The sequence below is a fragment of the Heterocephalus glaber genome, unplaced genomic scaffold (genome assembly GCF_053883595.1).
Source record: "Heterocephalus glaber isolate CG9 unplaced genomic scaffold, H.glaber_assembly_v1.0 deba00001523, whole genome shotgun sequence".
Classification (NCBI taxonomy): domain Eukaryota; kingdom Metazoa; phylum Chordata; class Mammalia; order Rodentia; family Bathyergidae; genus Heterocephalus; species Heterocephalus glaber.
In genome coordinates, this window is record NW_028258327.1 from 30074575 (window position 1) to 30095057 (window position 20483).

Sequence of the window (20483 nt, forward strand, 5' to 3'; positions counted from 1 at the left end):
CTCTAAAGGGTACAATCAAAGTGGAAGAGATGACAATCATAAATATCTATGCACCAAACACTACTGCACCCAACTATATAAAACAAATACTAACCAACATGAAAAATCATATATGCACTAACACAATAGTAGTGGGGGAACTCAATATCCACTGTCACAAATAGATAGATAAACTAGACAAAAAATAAGTAATGAAATACTAGACCTCAATCGAACTCTTGAACAAATGAACTTAACAGATGTTTACACAGTCTTCCACCCCACAAAATCAAAATACACATTTGTTTCAGCTCCACATGGGTTGTTCTCCAAAATACACCACATACTCACTCAGAGAACATGTTTAAGTAAGTGCAAAGGAATTGAAGTTATCCCCTGTATATTATCAGGCCATAATGAGATGAAATTGGAGGTCCATAGCAAAAGAAACTCAAAAAATTTCATAAACACGTGGAAATTGAACAACACACTTCTAAATAACCAATGGGTCACAGAGGAAATTAAAGAAGAAATGAGACAGTTCCTTCAATTAAATGACAATGACAATACAACATATTGGAATCTATGGGACACAATGAAAACAGTCTTACGAGGGAAATTCATAGCAGTGAATATTCATATTAGGAAAACAGAACAAGCCCAATTAAACAACCTGATGCTGAACCTCAAGCTTCTAGAAAAAGAAGAGCAGGACAACCCCAAAGCTCATACAAAGGAGGAAATTACAAAGATCAGAGCAGAAATCAATTTAATGGAGGCTAAGAGAACAATACCAAAAAAAGTCTATGAAGCCAAGAGTTGGTTCTGTGAAAGAATAAACAAAATTGAAAAACCCTTAGCCAAACTGGTCAGAAAAAGGAAAGAAAAGGCCCAAATCCATGCAATTAGGAATGAAAAGGGTGAAATGACAACAGACCCAGCAGAAATCCAGAGGATCATCAATACCTACTTCCAGAACCTATACCCCAATAAAATGGAAAACACAGAAGAAATGGACAGATTCCTACATACATATGAATTACCAAAGTACAATGAAGAAGAACTATAAATTCTAAACAACCCAATATGAACAAATGAAACTGAAAACATATTAAAAACTTACTAACTGAGAAAAGCCCAGGTTCTGATGGCTTCACTGCTGAATTCTACCAGACATTGAGAGAGGAACTACTGCCACTACTGTTTAAACTCTTCAATGAAATTGAAAGGGATGGGAACACGCTGAATCAGCCTGCTACAGACAGGCAGGTCTGTGCACGCCCTATCGAGGTCCTGAGTCGCACGGAACATGCCGAATCACCCCGCACACCGGCAACAATCCACTGGAACCCCGCCACCTGGCTCCTCGGTACAGCCAAGTGATTCCACACTACAAAGACACAGAGGACACGGACCACCAGACCATGGTACTGAGTCCCACTGCTCCCAGCCCAGAGGTAGGGGCTTCTGAGCCGTCGTCCCACTGCTCATGGTCCAGAGAAAGGGTCTTCCCAGCCAACATCCCTCCTGCTGCTCCCAGCCCAGAGGAAAGGGCTTTTGGGCCACCTTCTGTCCCGCTGCTCCTGGCCCAGAGGAAGGGACTTCCGGGCCACCATCCCTCCCACTGCTCCCGGCCCAGAGGAAAGGGCTTTTGGAAGACTGGATAAAGAAAATGGGGGGGGGGGGGGTTATAAAATATAGTATGCCTCAGCCATAAAAAATGAGAAATTGGAGACATTTATAGCTAAATGAATGCACATTGAGGCAATACTCTTAAATGAAATAAATAGGACACATGTAAATACCGAATAGTTTCTCTAGTGTGAGAAACTGAAAGTGTAAATAAGGACTAAATGGTATAACAGGTAATGTGAAATAGGAAGAAAAGGACCAAAGGGGAAGGGGAAGTAGGAGGGGTAGGAGAAAGGAAAGAAGGGAATGGAATTAATATGAGAAAATGAAAAAATGGAAACAAAGTCTTTGTAAATAGGGAGGGGTGGAGGGTTTGAAGGGAGGGCAGGGGAATGGGGAAAAATAAGAAACAAGAGAGATTATGTAAAGGTACAAATTTCCATTGATGAATGTCATTGTATTGTATACCTAAATTGTACCAATAAAATAAAAACATTTTTTAAAAGTATGCAAAAGATTCATATTAGGCACTGCAGTGGACCCTCAAATGAGTACCACTTTTAAACCATAAATTTTGTGTAAAGTACCTAGCCAGTAAGGCTTAGAAGGCACCCTTCCCTTCACTGGTTGCTCTCTCTCCTTGGCTTGTACTCCACCATTGAATTGTGATCTATGGTACATTCCCTGGAGAAGTTAACAAATTGGCTGAAATTCACACTCTGAAGTCACCTCCAGCCCTCTGAGGAAGATTTGAAGGAGCAAGAGATTCATCACGCCCTATAGGATCCATCCTTCCACATGTACACTGGGAGCACTGAGGAAGCAGTGTCTAATCAACTCTCATGCTTTTTGTATATTTGAGATCACTTTAGAAAGCTATAAATGTCTCAATCTAATTTATAGCTAAATGGACATACCTTGAGACCACACTCTTAAGTGAAATAAATTGGACACGCATGGTTAAATACTGTATTGTTTCTCTGGTGTGAGAAATTGAAAGTGGAAATAAGGACTAAAATGTATAATAGATATTGGGAAACAAGAATAAAATGTTCAAATGGGAAGAGAAACAAAGGAGGGAGGAGGAGGGAAGGAAGTGACAAGAAAGAAAAGTGAAAATAGAATAAAAATAAGGAAACAAAGCTTTTGTATATAGGGAGGGAAGGGGAGTCAAGAGAAGGAATGGGAAAAAAAGAAGAGGCAAAATATATCATGTACAGGTACAAATTTCCTATGATGAGTGCTTTCATTGTGTATCTAAAATGTACCAATAAATGTTTTGCTTCAAAAAAAAATAGAGAGCTATAAATGTTGGCATTGAAGAAATCTAAAGAATCAAAACAAAACTAACCAGGAAAATCATAATCACAAGCAATTGCTACTACAGAAAACCACATCTCAAGAGCCCACAAGAGGTCCTCCATCCATACACTGGCAGTTGGGTCAACCTTCATTAGAGGATGATTGTTCCAGCAGAACTGTTGCTCCCTCAGAGACCCCAAGAGCAAGTTCTTGCATCTCTCTTTGGCTTCGGGCAGAAGTTAGTCTCATCTCAACTACACACCTACAGCGAGTTTTACCCCGCTGCCTACCAAGTTTCCTGGCCTGCTCAGCTCAATGTTGCAGCTTGCAATCATTTCCAAATCAGATTGTAAACAGAGTTGTAAAATATATAAATTTTACATACTGATCAATAGTTGGATGACAACCTACAAATGGCCTACAAATTGCTAGCATGGCCAAAAACTTGGTCAACTTGATGGTAGAAAAGACCTCAAGTTCTGTTGTTGAAGTGTTTGGAGTGATAAATTCTCCCTTGGAAATTTCACTGACTTCCTTATCTGTATCCCAGCTTTAGCTGAGCTAGTAAAGATGAATTTGAAGTGAACGCCTGCTTTTCCTACAACATACCTGAAAGGCTGTCCTTCCTTTGACCAAAATCCAAATGAAGAACTAGCATTAGGTACAATCTTCCTCCTGTACCCAGGGGTGGCTTCAGTCAGTTCCAAGCCCTCGGCAGCATCTCCAACTTCAAAAAGAAGCCCTCGATTTCCTATAAGATATATGTATCTCATAACCACCAGAAGCATTCCTCTCCAAACGGAGGGACTACTCTATTTCAAATTACAGAGTGAAAGATGATCCAGGTACAATCTATAAACCCCAATGGCGAAGTCACATGAGATAATCTACAGATATTACAAATATCTGGAAAGCAGAAAATAGCCCTTGGGTAGAATTCAGCCTCTTGTAAAGAGGGTCTTGATAAGAAAAAGTGAGGGAAAGACTCTTACATCAAAGAGTAGGAAGCCCTTTCTAATGGGAGCACTTCAGAAGAGAGCCACGTCCTAGAGAAAATGTGAAAGAGAAAGGCACACTGCGGTTGAGTGAAAGAGAGCAGGGTAAGTGCCTGCACATGACCGGTCTTTGTGTGCCCCAAAGCCTGAAGTGCACATCAGCCTCTTTTAAGGTCACCTTTAGCCTGGGAATTTTATTCCATGAAATCATTTTCCCAGAATCTGGCAACCCTTAAAACTTGTAAGTGCCATGATCTCAATTTACAGACCTCTACACACCTAATTATGTGTCATACTGCTATCGTGTGACATTTTATGTGATGTTGTACTTATCAATTTGTGTTTTATGGAAAGCAAAGCCAGAGGCCAAAGGCACAGCTGCAATTAGTATCAGACACTGATTTGGGTTGAAGGTAAAATCTTTGGACTCATATTGCTGTGGGTTCAGATTCCAGGTTTAACCTTACTAGATGTGTAGCTATGAGCAAATTGCTTAATGCCCCTGTGCCTTCATTTCCTCATGCATCAAAATGGGGCAAATAACAAATAAAGATAATGTACTAGGATGGAGAGAGCTGGAGATACATACAAAAGCAGCCTGAAATACAATAAGTGCACTATAAAGGACAGCTATGATAATTGCCAGTCTTCTAAACTACCATCATGGTTTCTCATTTACTAAAATGGAGAGGTAGATAAGGGATAAGTAGAAAATGGAGAGCATGTTTTAAGAACATTACTTTAACCCAGTGTTTCTCAACCTCACCAATGCTGATATTTTAGGCCAGGTGACCTTGTTGCATTACAAGATGTTTAGCAGCATCCCTGGCCTCTACCCACCAGATCCCAGCAGCACCACCACCATCCCAAGGTGTAACTGTCAAAACTGCCCCCAGACATTGCCAAATGTCCCCTTGAAGCAAAATCACACCCTGCCATTTCTGTGGAACTGATTTGCACAATACTGTGTCCTCCTACTCCCATGGAAGAAACCTCGGAAGCTTTTCAGAAGGGGTATCGCTAACTCAAAAGCAGTCAGTAATTATCTCACCACTACTTGAATTACAAAAGCAGGAGCCCCTCAGTGAAGGAGCAAGCTTTCTATTTCCTGTTGCAGGAAACACATTCTCCTGATTACTTGTTTTAGTTGTTTTGCTTCCTTGGATGGGAGCCTTCCTTAAATAAAAGGTACAGATCTGGGAGCTGGAGAGCTCTCAAGCCAAAGCTCTGCATGTATTTTCTCACCTGAATGGCCTTTCTTTACAAGTTTCCCCACTGCTGGGCAACTCTCCTTCCAGGTACTGAGCCTCTAAAGCTGACGCTCACTGCTTGTAGTTTAACCATGAAGCTGGTCACAGTGCAAGACAGTGCACCTGTGGATCCAGGTGGAAACAATGCCAGCCACCCTAATCCTCAACTACCCTCCAGCCTCCAGGTCTAATGCTTAGCAGAAAAGTGCTTGCAGCCATAAGCCATGATGGAAGCTTTAAACAGAGGACAGTGCCTCTTCCACTTCTGCTGACTACAGGTATATGCTACTGGCAATGTCACACACATCTCTATTTCTCAAAACATCAGACAGATACCCACAGAGGAGCAAAACAACATTTAAATGCACCCCTTAGTGCTCCAGTCTCTAGCCTTGTCTAATACTGTTGCTAGGAGCACAGAAAAGCCCAACCCATAATATATAAGGAAGCACTTTGGGAGTCTACTCCCAGAGCTACAGTACTGTGGCTGATATGCTTTCTGGATCATAGTCTCCACTGAGCTCCACTAGCCACACACCTGACTGGAGATGAGTACACTGTTGCTAATCACCTGAGTCAAGGTATAAGCATCCCAGATATGAAAGCTTTGACAATGGTATTATAGACCCAGCATTCACTGAGTTAATCAGTCAGGCAGCTGAGACAGAATCCAAACACATTTATGTCTACTCCTAGACTCTCATGATTAAGCAAGTTCATTGAGTAGCCCTGGTGATTTCCTTACCTGCCTGAGGAGCAGTGAGCCTCATACCTCTTCCTGGAGCCCTGGTGGTGCATTCAATCTTCCTGGGAGACACGTGGCTAATATCACATGGAATGCCTAAGGAGAGTTTTTAATTTCATAGATTACAGACAGATCTAGATACCCAGGGAGCAATATGATGGCAGGAACAGAGTGAAGTCAAGAGAGTCTCATTCTAAAGCAAAAGCTGGATGTGGCTAGAATAGTAAAAGTTGCTACCCAATTGAAAGAAGCCAGGAAAGGGAGAGTAGTGAGCAGGTACACATAGGGCAGCTCATGGTAGTCAGATTCATTAGGGTTGTGCTGAACTACTCGGCTGAGCACGGTGAGTGTGACTTGAGTGTTAGGACACAAGCCTGTATGCTGTGTGTCACCAACTAGAGGAGCATCCCACCCAGGAGAAAAGGATCTAGACAGGTACTATGAGACCTTGCCTGGGACATTTCAGGGGAACTTGTCGAGCAAATGCCCACCCACTCCAGCTAAGGCGAGAAGGTAGGGAGAGGGGTTGCCTTTTAGTAGAGGTAGACCTTTGTAAAGAGGCTTTTCCTTCACTCCCAAGAAGAGGAAATTGCACTTGAGCACTTGCAGTGTGACAGGAACAAAATTCCACCTGGCCTCACACAAACAGGTAAAGATCTTAGTGACGTGATATAATGGAAAGGAATACATGCTTCCCCTTGCAGCCTCCAGGCATAAGATATGTAACAAGGTCCTACAGCATTTAAGACTGTGAACTATTTCCAGTTATTTCAACAGCTACCTGCAATGGTAACCTGAGCAAAATTGTCAAAGAAGTCGCCTGTAATTGTGATGTCTGTTCTTCCTCCAAGGCTCCCAGTTTCTGGAAACACAGATAGTATTTCTGCAAGAATTTTTAAAAAAGTTAGCTTCCAAATATAGATCAGCATATGACCCAGATAATAAGGTAATAATAGAAGCTATTATAATTTATTTCTTACTTTAACTAAGTCCAGCAACAGTTGGAACTTTTTTCTAATAATAGTTATCTTAAAAGGATACATAATAAAAAAAGTCCATAAATATATATTGTACAGAATCAGTATTTGAAAAGAAAGGGACATGCAGAGTCACTCACTGTCTGAGTGAAAGCCCCTACAGGCCATAATGCTTCCTTAGGAAACCTGTCTTGAGCACAAGGACTGTATTTACAAAGCAGCAAAGAGGATGTTAGGCCACATGGAGGAGTCAGCTTTGGACACTCTGAGCCAGGCTTCAGTTCACTCATAGGAATATGCAAAGGACTGCAGTTCCCAGTTTCCAGTGCCCCTCCACCCCGCTCCATGCCACAGGCCCCTCTCCATGTCACCTCCTACCCATTTCTTCCCTGCTGTTCCTGGTTGTTTGAATGCTCTACAGTGGTACTGTAGACCCGGGCTACAGTGCTATTGTAGACTGGTCAGCAATGTGCCACATATCCCCAAGAATTTCACTTTCTCACATCCTTTCCTCTCCCACAATCAAACTTGGCAGTTTGAAGTGTCATTCCCTCTAGGGACAAGAGGAGTTGTGTCCTTGGACAAACTGAAGCCAACCTGAAGGAAGGGCTAATCATGGATGAATACCACTTCAAAAATGAATTTTATGAAGATATTTTCCAGTGATTTTCCCTACAAGACAAATTATAATATATGGGAGCAAGGACTGATTTCCCACACTCAAATATCAAAATTTACCACCAATAATAACAACATTCTTTTAACTGACTTTTTATCACTTTTTTATACTGACATTGGAATTTTCTCCATTACCTTATGAAAAGATTAATACATTTCTTTTTTTTTTTTAGGTGACATCTCTGTATGTATGTAGCCTGGCTGATCTTGAATTTGTGACCACCCTACTTCAGCCTCCAGAGTACTTAGGAATACAGGCACACATAACCATGCTTGACTAACACATTATTTCACTATCCATTCAAAATTACACAAATCATAGACTAAAACAATTTAGGAAGTTCTTCAGCTTTCAAAAGAATTGTAAATATTTATAATATTTTTCAACTTTCACAGAACATCTACTCTATGGTATTGGGAATATAAACATGAATACAAAATAGTTCCTGTCTTCAAGGAGGTCAGCATAGTAAGGAAGGGCAGGTATATAAGAGTATTATTCTAATGCTTTAGGTTAACAAAATTAGAGAGAATGTGTGAAGTACAGAGAAGTTTAGGAATGGAGAAGAGTAAAAGAAATTTTCTAGAGATAATATCTGAACTGAATTAGAAGTAAGTGGAGGGGAGAGAAAGAACATTTAATACAAAGGTAAGCTGAACATGGACAGAAGGAATTGAACAGAGTATGTAAGTGTTGCTGGAACATGCATAGAGAAATATGGAGCTGGAGGAGCAGACAAGGAGGAGGCAGAAGCTGAGATCATTTATTGTAGGTGATAGGAAGGTCCCCTTAGTGGACAGAGTGTCAGATGAGTGCTTAACGCCAAGCATACATTAGCAGGGTACACACACCAGATCAGAGACTGCTTAGAAACCACTGCAACATACTATGCAGGAAATGACTGGATGCAGTCCAAACACATACAAAAGAAAAGAAAAGGACCAATGGATGGGTGGAGGAGGGAGGGAGGGAAGAGAAAGGGGATGAAAAAAAGGAATTAAGGTATGTTATGCACATGTAGGGATGTGAAAATTATGTGCTACCCACATGTCCTAATAAACCAAAATTTTAAAACATGGGAGATGAAACTGAGGGAGACTAGTTGTTGATATATATAGAAATGAGAGGGAGAGGCAAATTTTACATGAATTCCAAGGTTTTTGCTCATTAACTTATTTATTTTTGAAGTAGGAAGGACATACAGCATATTGGCCATTTTATAAATGTTTAATTGCCCATTTTATAAATGTTTAATTGAGGATCAGAAAGGCTATATGATTTAGCCACACTGGACTAAGGACTGAATGCCAGCCCTTTCCAGACTGAAAATCAGCCCAGGATTTTTGGGGCTCCCATGGCTGCTCTCCCTATTGCCTCCTCTGCTATAGAAAAGTCCTAGCCTGTGACTCCTCATGCCAAGAGACACTGACTCTGGAAATACAAAGTACGGTGTGATCAGAGGTACTATCAGCCTATCCAGCATTCCACAGTGATGACAAAATCACAGAGAAACTCAGAGTTGGCTGGAAGGAGAATGTCTTTTCCAGATTACACTGGCTATGTCTACAAGATTTGGAATTAGGCCTGCACTTTCCGACATGAAGACTTTTGGACAAGCTACTTTGCCTCTCTCAGTTTGTTTTCTTACCTATAAAATGTGGCTATTACCTATCTCATGTTAAATAAAATATTGAAGTTATATGTAATACATTCAATAAGGACTTATCATTCTTATTGCTGCTGTCACTATCAGCATCACCTCAGATGCTTCTTCTGACTTACCACAAACACTCTAGCTACACTGTTGAAAGTAAAGAAAGGCAAGAGTCAAAATACAGGAAGACTATCTAGAGTGAATGTCATTTTCCATGATGTATAAATATCTTGCATTTTTCAGCAAAGCTAGATTTTGATTGCTTCTGGAATCTAAGCATACCTCATTGACATGTCTTTAGTGGCACCATGATTGCATTGAAATCTAGAATCTAGATATTCTTCTTTAGTACCCAAGTTTCTACTTCTGACCTGAGTTCACGATTTTGTTTCCAACTTTCAGCACTCCTTTTTAAATACTGTTTATTCATAAGATGGCAACAAAAATAGCTTAGCATTAGTATCCACAAGTCAGAAATTATTGAATAATGCTCAGAGATGGAGCTCTAGAGTAACTGGAAAGATGTGCTTTAGATTTTCTGGGGGGGGGTTCCTTTGTAACATAGAAGAAGGTATGACTCCCCTTTCATTCAGTCTATATCCCTAGACCTTGTATAGAAGTCTGTGAGCATGCTTCTTTTAACGTACAGTCATGCAGCACAAAACAATGTATCAATCAACAGTTGTAAAATAAAATCATAATGAAGCTGAAAATTACTTATTGGCTACTCATGCTGTAGCTGTTCTAAGGATAACACACATAGCAGATTGCATTATTCACATGTTTGTGGGTAGGCTGGTGTAAACAAACCTACTCCAGTTTCAGTCATGTAAAAATATAGCACATACAATTATGTACAATAATACTTGATGATAATAATAAGCAACCACTGCTACTAGTTTATGTCTTTGATATATATATATATACTTTTCATCATTATCTCAGAGTGTAATTCTTCTATTTACGTGGTAGCTTTCCTATTAGTAGGACATAATACCAAATACAATTTAAAGGAGACCTTTGTTTGGCTCACAGTTGCACAGGATTCAATCTGGGATTGGCTGGCTCCAAGATACAAGTATGGCAAAAGGGCGTGGCGGAGCAGAGCTGCTTAGTTCATAATGTCAGGGAAGCAGAGCAGGGGAACAGAGCCAGAGAGGAAGGGACCAGGACTAAACACAGTACCCAAGGTCATGACTCTGAGGCCCACCCAGACACACCCAGAAGTGTGCTTTACTAATCCCCTAGGCAATTCCCAAGCCAATCAAGTTCACAGTTAAGACTGACACGGTAACAATTCATAAAATAAAAGGTTCACTGTAAAATTAAATGGGAGCAGTGTTTCACTACTATAATCCCAGAATTTGGGAGGCTGAAGCAGGAGGATCACAAGTTTAAGCCCAGCCAGGGCAACTTAAGAAGCTACACCTTGTTGCTAAATAAACAAATATGTTGGGGATGTAATTCAGTGTTTAAACCCCAATATCACAAAATGTAAATAAAAAATTTTAAACAATATGAGGTGCTACACTAGGAGCAGTCTCATAGATCGCATATTTGCCTTGTGTCTTGATTACACTAAGAAGCCATGTGAAGTGATTGATCTGTACCATACTAGTTTGTATACCTGCACTCTGTGATGGTCTCACAATGATGAAGTCACTTTAATGATTCACTTCTCAAAACATTAATAAGCAATATATGACTATAGGAACTAAAGCTGAACTGATACGAGCCCCTTAATCTCAACCAAAACCACGGGGCCACCCGTGATGGCAGGGGTGGCTTCAAATGTTAATGGCCACAGATAAAATGCCAGGAGGAACAGTGAAGCATAGGGGCAGGAACACAATCTCCAGAATGAAGGGAAATAGTACCTGAGTGTGTCTGGTACAGGAAAAGGTCCTGTTTAGCACTGATCACCCATGCACTTTTGTTTACCATTGACCTTCAAAACAGACAGAGTTGTGATTTGTGATACAGCATTATCTGCAATTGCATTTTTAAGTTGCCTACTGGAAAAGAAGATCATGTACTAACCTCTAGTGACCTTCAGAACCACCTGGATACCAGCAGCCTTCAGTAACCATAGAACAATATCAATGGGACAAAGTATGTTTTCTAATACACAAAATTTTTGTTTGGGAAAAATAGCTACTTTATAGCTATTTTTTAACAAGCTTTATAGCTATCACAGCATTAAACGGAACGATGAATGAGGCCTTGTATTAAAATGGCCTGCAGTAGACATTAGACATTAGTTTTATTCCTGAGAGGAAGAGAGAAAGAAAAAATTCCATACTTTGGGCTGTGCAGCTATACATAAAGTGTCACTATCATCACAATGAAACTAATATCAGTTAGGTAATACACTTTCAAGTTTACTATAGCTAGCAAACTATAAAGTAGAAGGAATACGGAGTAAAAGCACACAAAAATCCAGAATCCTAATTTATCTTTCACAGCTCGATGAAATTTGACCCCTTTCCATGTTGAAGAAGGCAGTTCCTGGAATGTTATAATGCATTTCATGAAATAATAGTTCACATAACTTTGAGATTGCTTAGGAGGTAATTCCCAAAATTCTGTACCATCACCACATTGAAAAACTTACAATGCCTACAAGTAAGGCACAGCACATAATTATGTTCACTCAAGTCAAGAAATACATTGGTGCATGGTTGGATTATCTATTATAAAAGGTTAAAGAAATCAAGGTGAGAGAGGTAGATAATATAAGATGAAGGCAAATTTGCCTACTCCTAGGTACTTACTTTCCTTTGTTAAATACTGAGAAACTAATATTCTGGGAGCCTGAAACATAAAGAAGCAGATATTAATACAGAAATCCGCTTGATCCTCCTGGCCCAGGCTGCTGCTATCACACACCCAAAGACCCCAGTGCCATCACGTTGCCACCTAAACATCATTTCTTCAGAGGTTCCCAAAAGAATCATCTCACAGGCTTAGCATCATCGACAATGTGTACTTCCAACAACAGGAGGCCAAATGCAGTATTTAATACCACGTAAGAGCCCAGGCATAGATTTAGACTGAGCATGATTTAAATCCTGATTCACTGGTTACCAGATCAAATTTTCTCACCTATAAAATGAAAATAGTTCCACCAATCTCATAAGTTATTGTGTGGATCAAATTAGTTTATATAAAATCTGCTATGTACTGTGTTGTCTAAGGTTTTCTCAATAAATAGTTATCATCATTATTGTTATTCTCTGATAATTAACTCTTAAAATTGTTCCTTTTTTCTGGATACAGAGAAAGAAATGAGTAAGACTTTAAAATTATATTTCTTCTCTACCAGACCTATGTAATGGCCTTCCACACGGCATGTCAGAGTCCCAAGACCATGGTCTTCCTGAAGAGGGTAGCTAAGGAGAAAACAAACATAGGTGAGAATTACCAAGCAACTCAGCTCATAAGCTCTGGCTCTTTAACCAGGAAAAGAATACATAAAAGAAGAGGTGAATTAGCCAGAGAAAATTGATAGGTATTGAAGGTAAAATGAATTCACCAAGGCAAATTGGTTGGGGGGGGGGTAATACTAACAGGAATAATCAATATATATGTTACCAGTCAAACACACTGTGTGAGAGACAAAATGTGACTCGCTTTCTTTCCAAAATCTATTATATGACAAGAATACCAAACTTCTTATAAAAAAAAAAAATGTTTGAACCCCAAAAGGACAACCCTGGGCAAACAAATTAAAGGTACCGGGAAAAGCTACATTATAGAGTCTGGCTCTATTTAATACTAGTCTCAAAAAGCTAATCCATAGAATGTAAGTCTTGTAATGTCCTCAAAGCAAGATTAATCCACCTAGTTCAGGGTGAGGTAAAAACCCATCAAAATGCTGGTTATATGAACTGGAGCATTTAGACACTCATTTTTTTAAAAATTAGTCACTTTTTTCTTTGGCTAGTCCTTATAATATAGTAGTTAAGAGCATAAGAGCAAAGTAGTTAAGAGCATACTATAATATAGTAATATAATTATATTATAATATAATATAGAGCATAATATAATATAGTAGTTAAGAGCATCTAGAGGCTGGTTAGTCAGACAGGGTTCCAGTCCCAGCTCTGTGATTTCCTCCCTATGGGATATTAAACAAGTTACTTAACCTTGGTGTGGCTCAGTTTCCTCATCTGTAAAGATAGACTAATAACCGTACATATTCACAAAATTATTGAGTGTCCTAAATATAAAGCATTAGAGTAAGCCTTGGCCTAAAGAAGTCCTTAATAAATATTAGTGATTTGTTTTCAAGAAAGATGCCACTTCCAGATTCTACTTCATTTTACATTTTGAATCAATTTCTGTGTCTTTTCCACTAAGTCTAAAGATAAGGTAGTTAAATAGTTATGAGTGATTTACATTTTCAAAATGTGTGTGTGTGTGTGTGTGTGTGTGTGAGTGTATATTCATGTGAAAGAACCTAAAACACATACATTGGCAAGAAAAAAAAAGACACTCACTGACTTCCGGTCTGCTTGTTTATAAGAGAACAAGGAGTGACCCATTTTTCTCCTTGAGCCTCCAAGACCAATGGGCTGGATAAAAAAGGAGAGAAAAGATGGGAGACAATCATGTAATGAACTCAGTAAACATTCATGCCAAAGATCAGAGGAAATGTAGCTGTGAACATTCTCCTCTGGATTCATGGGGCACAACTGCAGAGGGTGCTGAATGCTGTGCCCTTAAAGGATTTTAAATCAAATTCTCAGGCAAAGAGAAAGGGTGCGCTCAGACCCCACACTGCATTCACACTGCCAAGGGGGCATTTGGTTTCCCTCCCAAAAAAGTCTTCGTCATCACTTGACTATATTGGGTCCCCACAGAGGAACTGTGGAATTTATGCCTTATCCCCCCTCTATAAGGCTGGATCACTGGCCAAGGCTAACATGGAACCAATGAATTAGCATACTGCCAAGGATGTACTTAGGATTTCTATCCCCAACAGGAAGAATACGTTCTTTAGGAGACAAAGTGACCATTATTAATTCCAGAAATGTAGGTCAGAATCAAAGAGATAGAAAACAGAGGAGAATGACTCAACCTATCCAGGGATGAAGGAAAAATCAGGCACAGTGTGAAGCCTCTGCACAGCTTTGTAAATGGTGAGATTATGCTTCTTCTACCTTATAAATCCTTAGGGTAATTAGTTTATTTGCTGAAAGATGGGAGTTTTCTTAGTGTCCCACAAACTCCACAATTTCAGTGTTTTCCATCTTATTCTCCTCTCTCCCCACCATGAATGATACATTTTCCACATAACAAGACTCCAATGAAGAAAGTTGTGTTGACATTTTAATCACTCCCAGAAAACACTAAAAGTTCAGTGGCGCTTAGTACCTGAGCCCATGTTTTCTTCTGATCCCACTAACAGAATTTCTAAATACACAAATAGACAATAATTAGACAAAAAAGTTTTAATGGGATTTCAGGTTTACATATCATTTTACAAAGAATTTGCTTTAGCCTGAGAGACAAGGGGAAGAAAGGTAGAATCAGAAAGGAAAATCTACAGATTCAATTACCGAACAATTCATACAGAGCCTAGAGTGACTAGTTGTCAGTAAATAAATGGACCAGCTTAATTGATGCAACTGCACTAACAAAATAAAATCTGAAGCCCAGCTCACCAGGGAACATAAACTGCAAAGAGAAAAATTCGCAATTCTGTGCCAGCAGCTTAAAATTTATTGCTTCATGAAGGCTGGCCCCAGGAAGTCATCCAGCACACATGTAACTTGTTGAACACAGAAACAAACACATGCTTACCTATCAATGTACTCAGCATCAACATCAAAGGTTTCCAGCCTTCCAGTGATAATCCAGCCATATACATGTATTAATTTCCCTGTTTTAAGAAAGTTTTTTTTAAATTTCAGTGTAAAAATTTTAGCTCAAACTCCAAATGTGTGACAAAACTGTTTGTTTGGGGTTACATGTACCCAACATGGCAAAGCTGGTCACAATGCATAAAACTAACATTTTTTATAAACTATATGATACTAAAGGCAACAATATGATCCAGTGATAATTATGACACACTAGGAAGGCTGAAATAAGCAATTATTTAAACACAGATTCAACTGTCTATGCATGAAGCATAGAAGGGATAACAGGTCTTCCCGGTTCCATGAAGTGGGAAGATTTCAGGAAGGATGGCTGATTTCTGCACACTACCCTGTCTACTCTGTGTAGATCACCTACCCAAAGTAGGACTTAAAAACAATTTGCCTTGGGGTGCTTCCACTTCATGAGACTTTCCGCTAGATATTTGCTAAAACAAATGGTACCACGTGATCTCAGTCATGTGAAACCTAACAAAAGTTGATTTCATAGAAACTGAGAATAGAATAGGGTTAACAGAAATAGGGGAGAATGGGGCACGAAAACAAGTTGGCCATCAAGAGCTAATTGCTGGGTGGAACTTCCTGTGGAGGAGGAGCCAGGACCCGGCACAGCCTTGGGTGACACTGGGGCGCTGGATTCCCACCCACCAACATCTGTATTACAGATGTGCTACAGAAAATAGTCAAAGTACAGCTGGGCGTGGTGGTGCACAGCGTGACCCCAGCACCCTGGAGGCTGAGGCATGAGAATTGGTACTGAGGAGCCCGCTGCAGACAGGCAGGTTTGCCCATGCCCTACCGAGGTCCCCAGTCGTGAGGAATACGCCGAATCAGCCCGCTGCGCACAGGAAGGACTGTGCACTCCCTATCGAGGTCCTGAGTTGCTCAGAAGACAACGAATCACCCCGCTGCAGACAGTCAGCCACCTGGTTCCACACTACAAAGATGCAGAGGACAATGGACCACCAGACCAAGGTACTGAGTCCCACTGTTCCCGACCCAGAGGTAGGGGCTTCTGAGCCCTTGTCCCACTGCTCCTGCTCCAGAGGAAGGGGCTTCCTGGTCACCATCCCTCCCGCTGCTCCCAGCCCAGAGGAAAGGGCTTTTGGGCCACCATCCCACTGCTCCTGGTCCAGAGGAAGGGGCTTCACGGCTACCATCCCTCGCCCTGCTCCCAGCCCACAGGAAAGGACTTTTGGGTCACCATCCCTACCACTGCTCCCGGCCCCTGTCCTACCTCACCCAGCTCAGAGGAGGTAATCTGTCCAGGTTCTAACAGCCCCCTGCCCCAGTCAAAATGAGAAAACATGTAAATAAGTCTCAAAACCAGACTGCCAGATCACCTACAGCAACCCCAAAGGGAAATGAGATGGAACACTCTGATACTCAACCACCTGGACCCACTGAACTGGCAACAAAAGGGGATCTGGAAAAAATGAAATCAGAAATAATTTCTAAGATAACAGGAGAAATTGTGCCCCTAGTGCAAGACATGATTAATAAATCTAGAGAGGAGCTCAGGAACATGATGGAATCCCAACATAAGAAACAAATGGAATCCATAAAACAGATGCAAATAGATTTCCAGGACATGAAAAACTCCATTGAAAGGCTACACAGCAGAATGAGCCAATGTGAGGACAGAATTTCAGATATAGAAGACAAGACTGCAATTAGTGACCAGGAAAAGAAAAATTGCTTCAAAATTATAAGGGAACATGAGAAATCAATCCAGCAGCTGCTAGATGATGCAAAGAAAAATAACATAAAACTGATTGGACTCAATGAAGAAACAGGAGAGAGTGCAGACGACATAAAAAAACCTCTTCACAGAAGTAATGGCAGAAACTTCCCAAGCAGGGGAAAAGAGCTTGACATACAGATAAGTGAGGCATATAGGACTCCAAATAGCCTTGACCAAAAAAAATCTACACATAGGCATATAATTGTTAAAATTCCAGAAACTCAACAGAAGAACAAAGTTCTACAAGCAGTTAGAGAAAAGAAACAAATCACATACAAAGGAAAGCCCATCAGAATCACAGCAGACTTCTCAACACAAACCATCAAGGCAAGAAGAGCTTGGAGTGACATATTCCAAGCCCTAAAAGAAAACAGCCTCCAACCCAGATTGATGTACCCTGCAAAACTATCCTTCAAAATGGATAGAGAAATAAGATACTTTCATCACAAAGAGCACCTTAGGAGCTTCGTGAAAACCAAACCAGCACTCCAAAGAATTTTACACAATATCCTAGGAACAGACATTGAAGATCACAATCCCAGGAAGCAAAGCAGAATGAAACCATCTGGCATGACAAGAAATTAAATGGAAAGGGGGGGGAGAACCCAACAAAAAGAAAAACTCATGCCAAAGACAAGTCAATACGTTTCAGTTATAACCATCAACGTTAATGGTCTCAATTCACCAATCAAAAGAAATAGACTGGCAGAATGGGTCAAGAAGCAAAATCCAACAATATGCTGCATACAAGAAACACACTTAATTCAAAAGGAAACTCATAGACTGAAAGTTAAAGGGTGGAAAACAATACTCCATGTGACAGGAAACTGAAAAAAAGCAGGAATAGCTATCCTCTTGGCAGATCAAGTAGATTTCAAACCAACACTGATTAAGAGAGATGAAGAAGGACACTACATCCTTGTAAAGGGAAGAATCCAAGAGGAAGAGATGACAATCATAAATATCTATGCACCAAACACTAGTGCACCCAACTATATAAAACAAAAACTAACAGACATGAAAAGTCATATATGCACTAATACAATTGTAGTGGGGGACCTCAACACCCCACTGTCACAAATAGATAGATCAACTAGACAAAAAATAAGTAATGAAATACTAGACCTCAATCGAACTCTTGAACAAATGAACTTAACAGATGTTTACACAGTCTTCCACCCCACAAAATCAGAATATACATTCTTCTCAGCTGTACATGGGTCATTCTCCAAAACAGACCACATACTCACACACAGAACATGTTTAAGTAAGTGCAAAGGAATTGAAGTTATCCCCTGTATATTATCAGACCATAGTGTGATGAAATTGGAGATCCATAGCAAAAGAAACTCAAAAAATTTCATAAACATGTGGAAATTGAACAACACACTTCTGAATAACCAATGGGTCAGAGAGGAAATTAAAGAAGAAATCAGACAGTTCCTTCAATTAAATGACAATGACAATACAACATATTGGAATCTATGGGACACAATGAAAGCAGTCTTATGAGGGAAATTCATAGCAGTGAATATGCATATTAGGAAAACAGAACAAGCCCAATTAAACAACCTGATGCTGAACCTCAAGCTTCTAGAAAAAGAAGAGCAGGACAACCCCAAAGCTCATACAAGGGAGGAAATTATAAAGATCAGAGGAGAAATCAATGCAATGGAGACTAAGAGAACAATACAAAAAAATCAATGAAGCCAAGAGTTGGTTGTTCAAAAGATTCATCAAAATTGACAAACCTTTAGGCAACCTTGTCAGAAAAAGGAAGGAAAAGGCCCAAATCCATGCAATTAGGAATGAAAAGGGTGAAATGACAACAGACCCAGCAGAAATCCAGAGGATCATCAATAGCTACTTCCAGAACCTATACACCAATAAGATGGACAACACAGAAGAAATGGACAGATTCCTAGATAAATATGAATTACCAAAGTTGAACGAAGAAGACCTAAAAATTCTGAACAACCCAATATCAACCAGTGAAATTGAAAATGTAATTAAAAACTTATGAACTAAGAAAATCCCGGGCTCTGATGGCTTCACTGCTGAATTCTACAAGACATTTAGAGAGGAACTGCTGCCACTACTGTTTAAACTCTTCAGTGAGATTGAAAGGGAAGCAATACTCCCAAATTCATTCCTGGAATCAAGCATCACCTTGATCCCCAAAGCAGAGAAAGACCCAACTGAAAAAGAGAACTATAGGCCAATCTCACTCATGAACATAGATGCAAAAATCCTTAATAAGATAATGGCGAACAGAATGCAGAAGATCATCAAGAAGAGCATACACCCTCATCAAGTGGGATTCATCCCAGGGATGCAGGGATGGTTCAATATACACAAATCAATCAATGTAATACACTATATCAATAGAGCCAAGGACAAAAATCATATGACTATCTCCATAGACGCAGAAAAATTATTTGACAAAATCCAACATGCATTTATCATAAAAACCCTACAAAAAATTGGAATAGATGGTCTCTACCTCAAACTGATAGAAGCCATCTATGAAAAACCAACAGCCAATATCATACTAAATGGTCAAAAACTGAAATCCTTCACACTAAAATCAGGAACAAGACAAGGATGTCCACTATCACCTTTCTTGTTCAATATAGTTCTGGAAACATTAGCCACAGCAATTAGACAAGACAAAGAAATAAAAAGAATAAAGATAGGAAATGAAGAAGTCAAATTGTCATTATTTGCAGATGACATGATACTCTATATAGAAGACCCCAAGAACTCCACCAAAAGTCTTCTAGACTTAATAACCAAATTCAGCCAAGTAGCTGGTTACAAGGTCAACACACAAAAATCAATAGCTTTCCTCTACACCAATGACAGACTCACTGAGAGAGAAATAGGGCAAATAATTCCTTTCACAATAGCATCCAAAAAACTGAAATACCTAGGAATCATCCTAATGAAAGAAATCAAAGACCTCTTCTCTGAAAACTATGGCACTCTGAAAAGAGAGATTGAAGATGATATCAGAAAATGGGCAGACATCCCCTGCTCCTGGGTAGAAAGGATTAATACAGTGAAAATGGCCAGACTTCCAAAACTGCTATATAGATTTAATGCAATATCCCAGCAGCATACTTCATAAACCTTGAGAAAATAATCCAAAAATTCATTTGGAACAAGAAGAGACCCAGAATAGCAAAAGCAATTCTAGGTAACAGAGACATGGCAGGGGGTATCACAATCCCCAACCTGCAACTCTACTACAAAGCTACTGTGATAAAAACAGCATGGTACTGGCAAAGAAACAGACTTCGGGACCAGTGGAACAGATTAGAAGATGCAGAAACAATGTCAGACACACTCAGCCATCTCATCTTTGACAAAGGAGCCAAACACCTCACTGGAGGAAAGATAGCCTCTTTAATAAATGGTGCTGGAAAAATTAGGCTTCAACTTGCCAAAGATTAAAACTAGACCTATATCTCTCACCATGCACTAAACTAAAATCAAAATGGATGAAAGATCTAAATATTAAAATAGAAACTCTGAACCAGTTGGAACAGAGGTTAGGTAGAACCCTTGGAGACATCGGTGTAGGAAAAGATTTTATGAACAAAACCTCAGTTGCCCATGAACTAGCACAAACAATCAAC

General features: G+C 39.8%; 1 protein-coding gene across 14 annotated transcripts in view; it reads right to left on the bottom strand.

The window, feature by feature from the left end:
- Positions 1–20483, bottom strand: part of Pkhd1 (PKHD1 ciliary IPT domain containing fibrocystin/polyductin) — a 513180-nt gene that overhangs the window by 470466 nt on the left and 22231 nt on the right. For 11 of the 14 annotated variants that reach the window (XR_015441583.1, XM_087188163.1, XM_087188164.1 and 8 more), the window contains 8 exons: positions 15022–15100; positions 13716–13790; positions 12541–12605; positions 11988–12027; positions 11091–11161; positions 6685–6786; positions 5904–5999; positions 3523–3664 (listed from right to left, as the gene is read on the bottom strand). Coding sequence is in view for 13 of the 14 variants with exons in the window: in XM_087188163.1 (XP_087044289.1) it covers positions 3523–3664; positions 5904–5999; positions 6685–6786; positions 11091–11161; positions 11988–12027; positions 12541–12605; positions 13716–13790; positions 15022–15100 (670 nt within the window). In the remaining variant the exon portion in view is untranslated. Of the gene's footprint in view, positions 1–3522; positions 3665–5903; positions 12459–12540; positions 12606–13715; positions 13791–15021; positions 15101–20483 lie in introns of those variants that run through there. The other 3 variants (XM_087188168.1, XM_087188166.1, XM_087188167.1) reach the window with 2 other exon arrangements.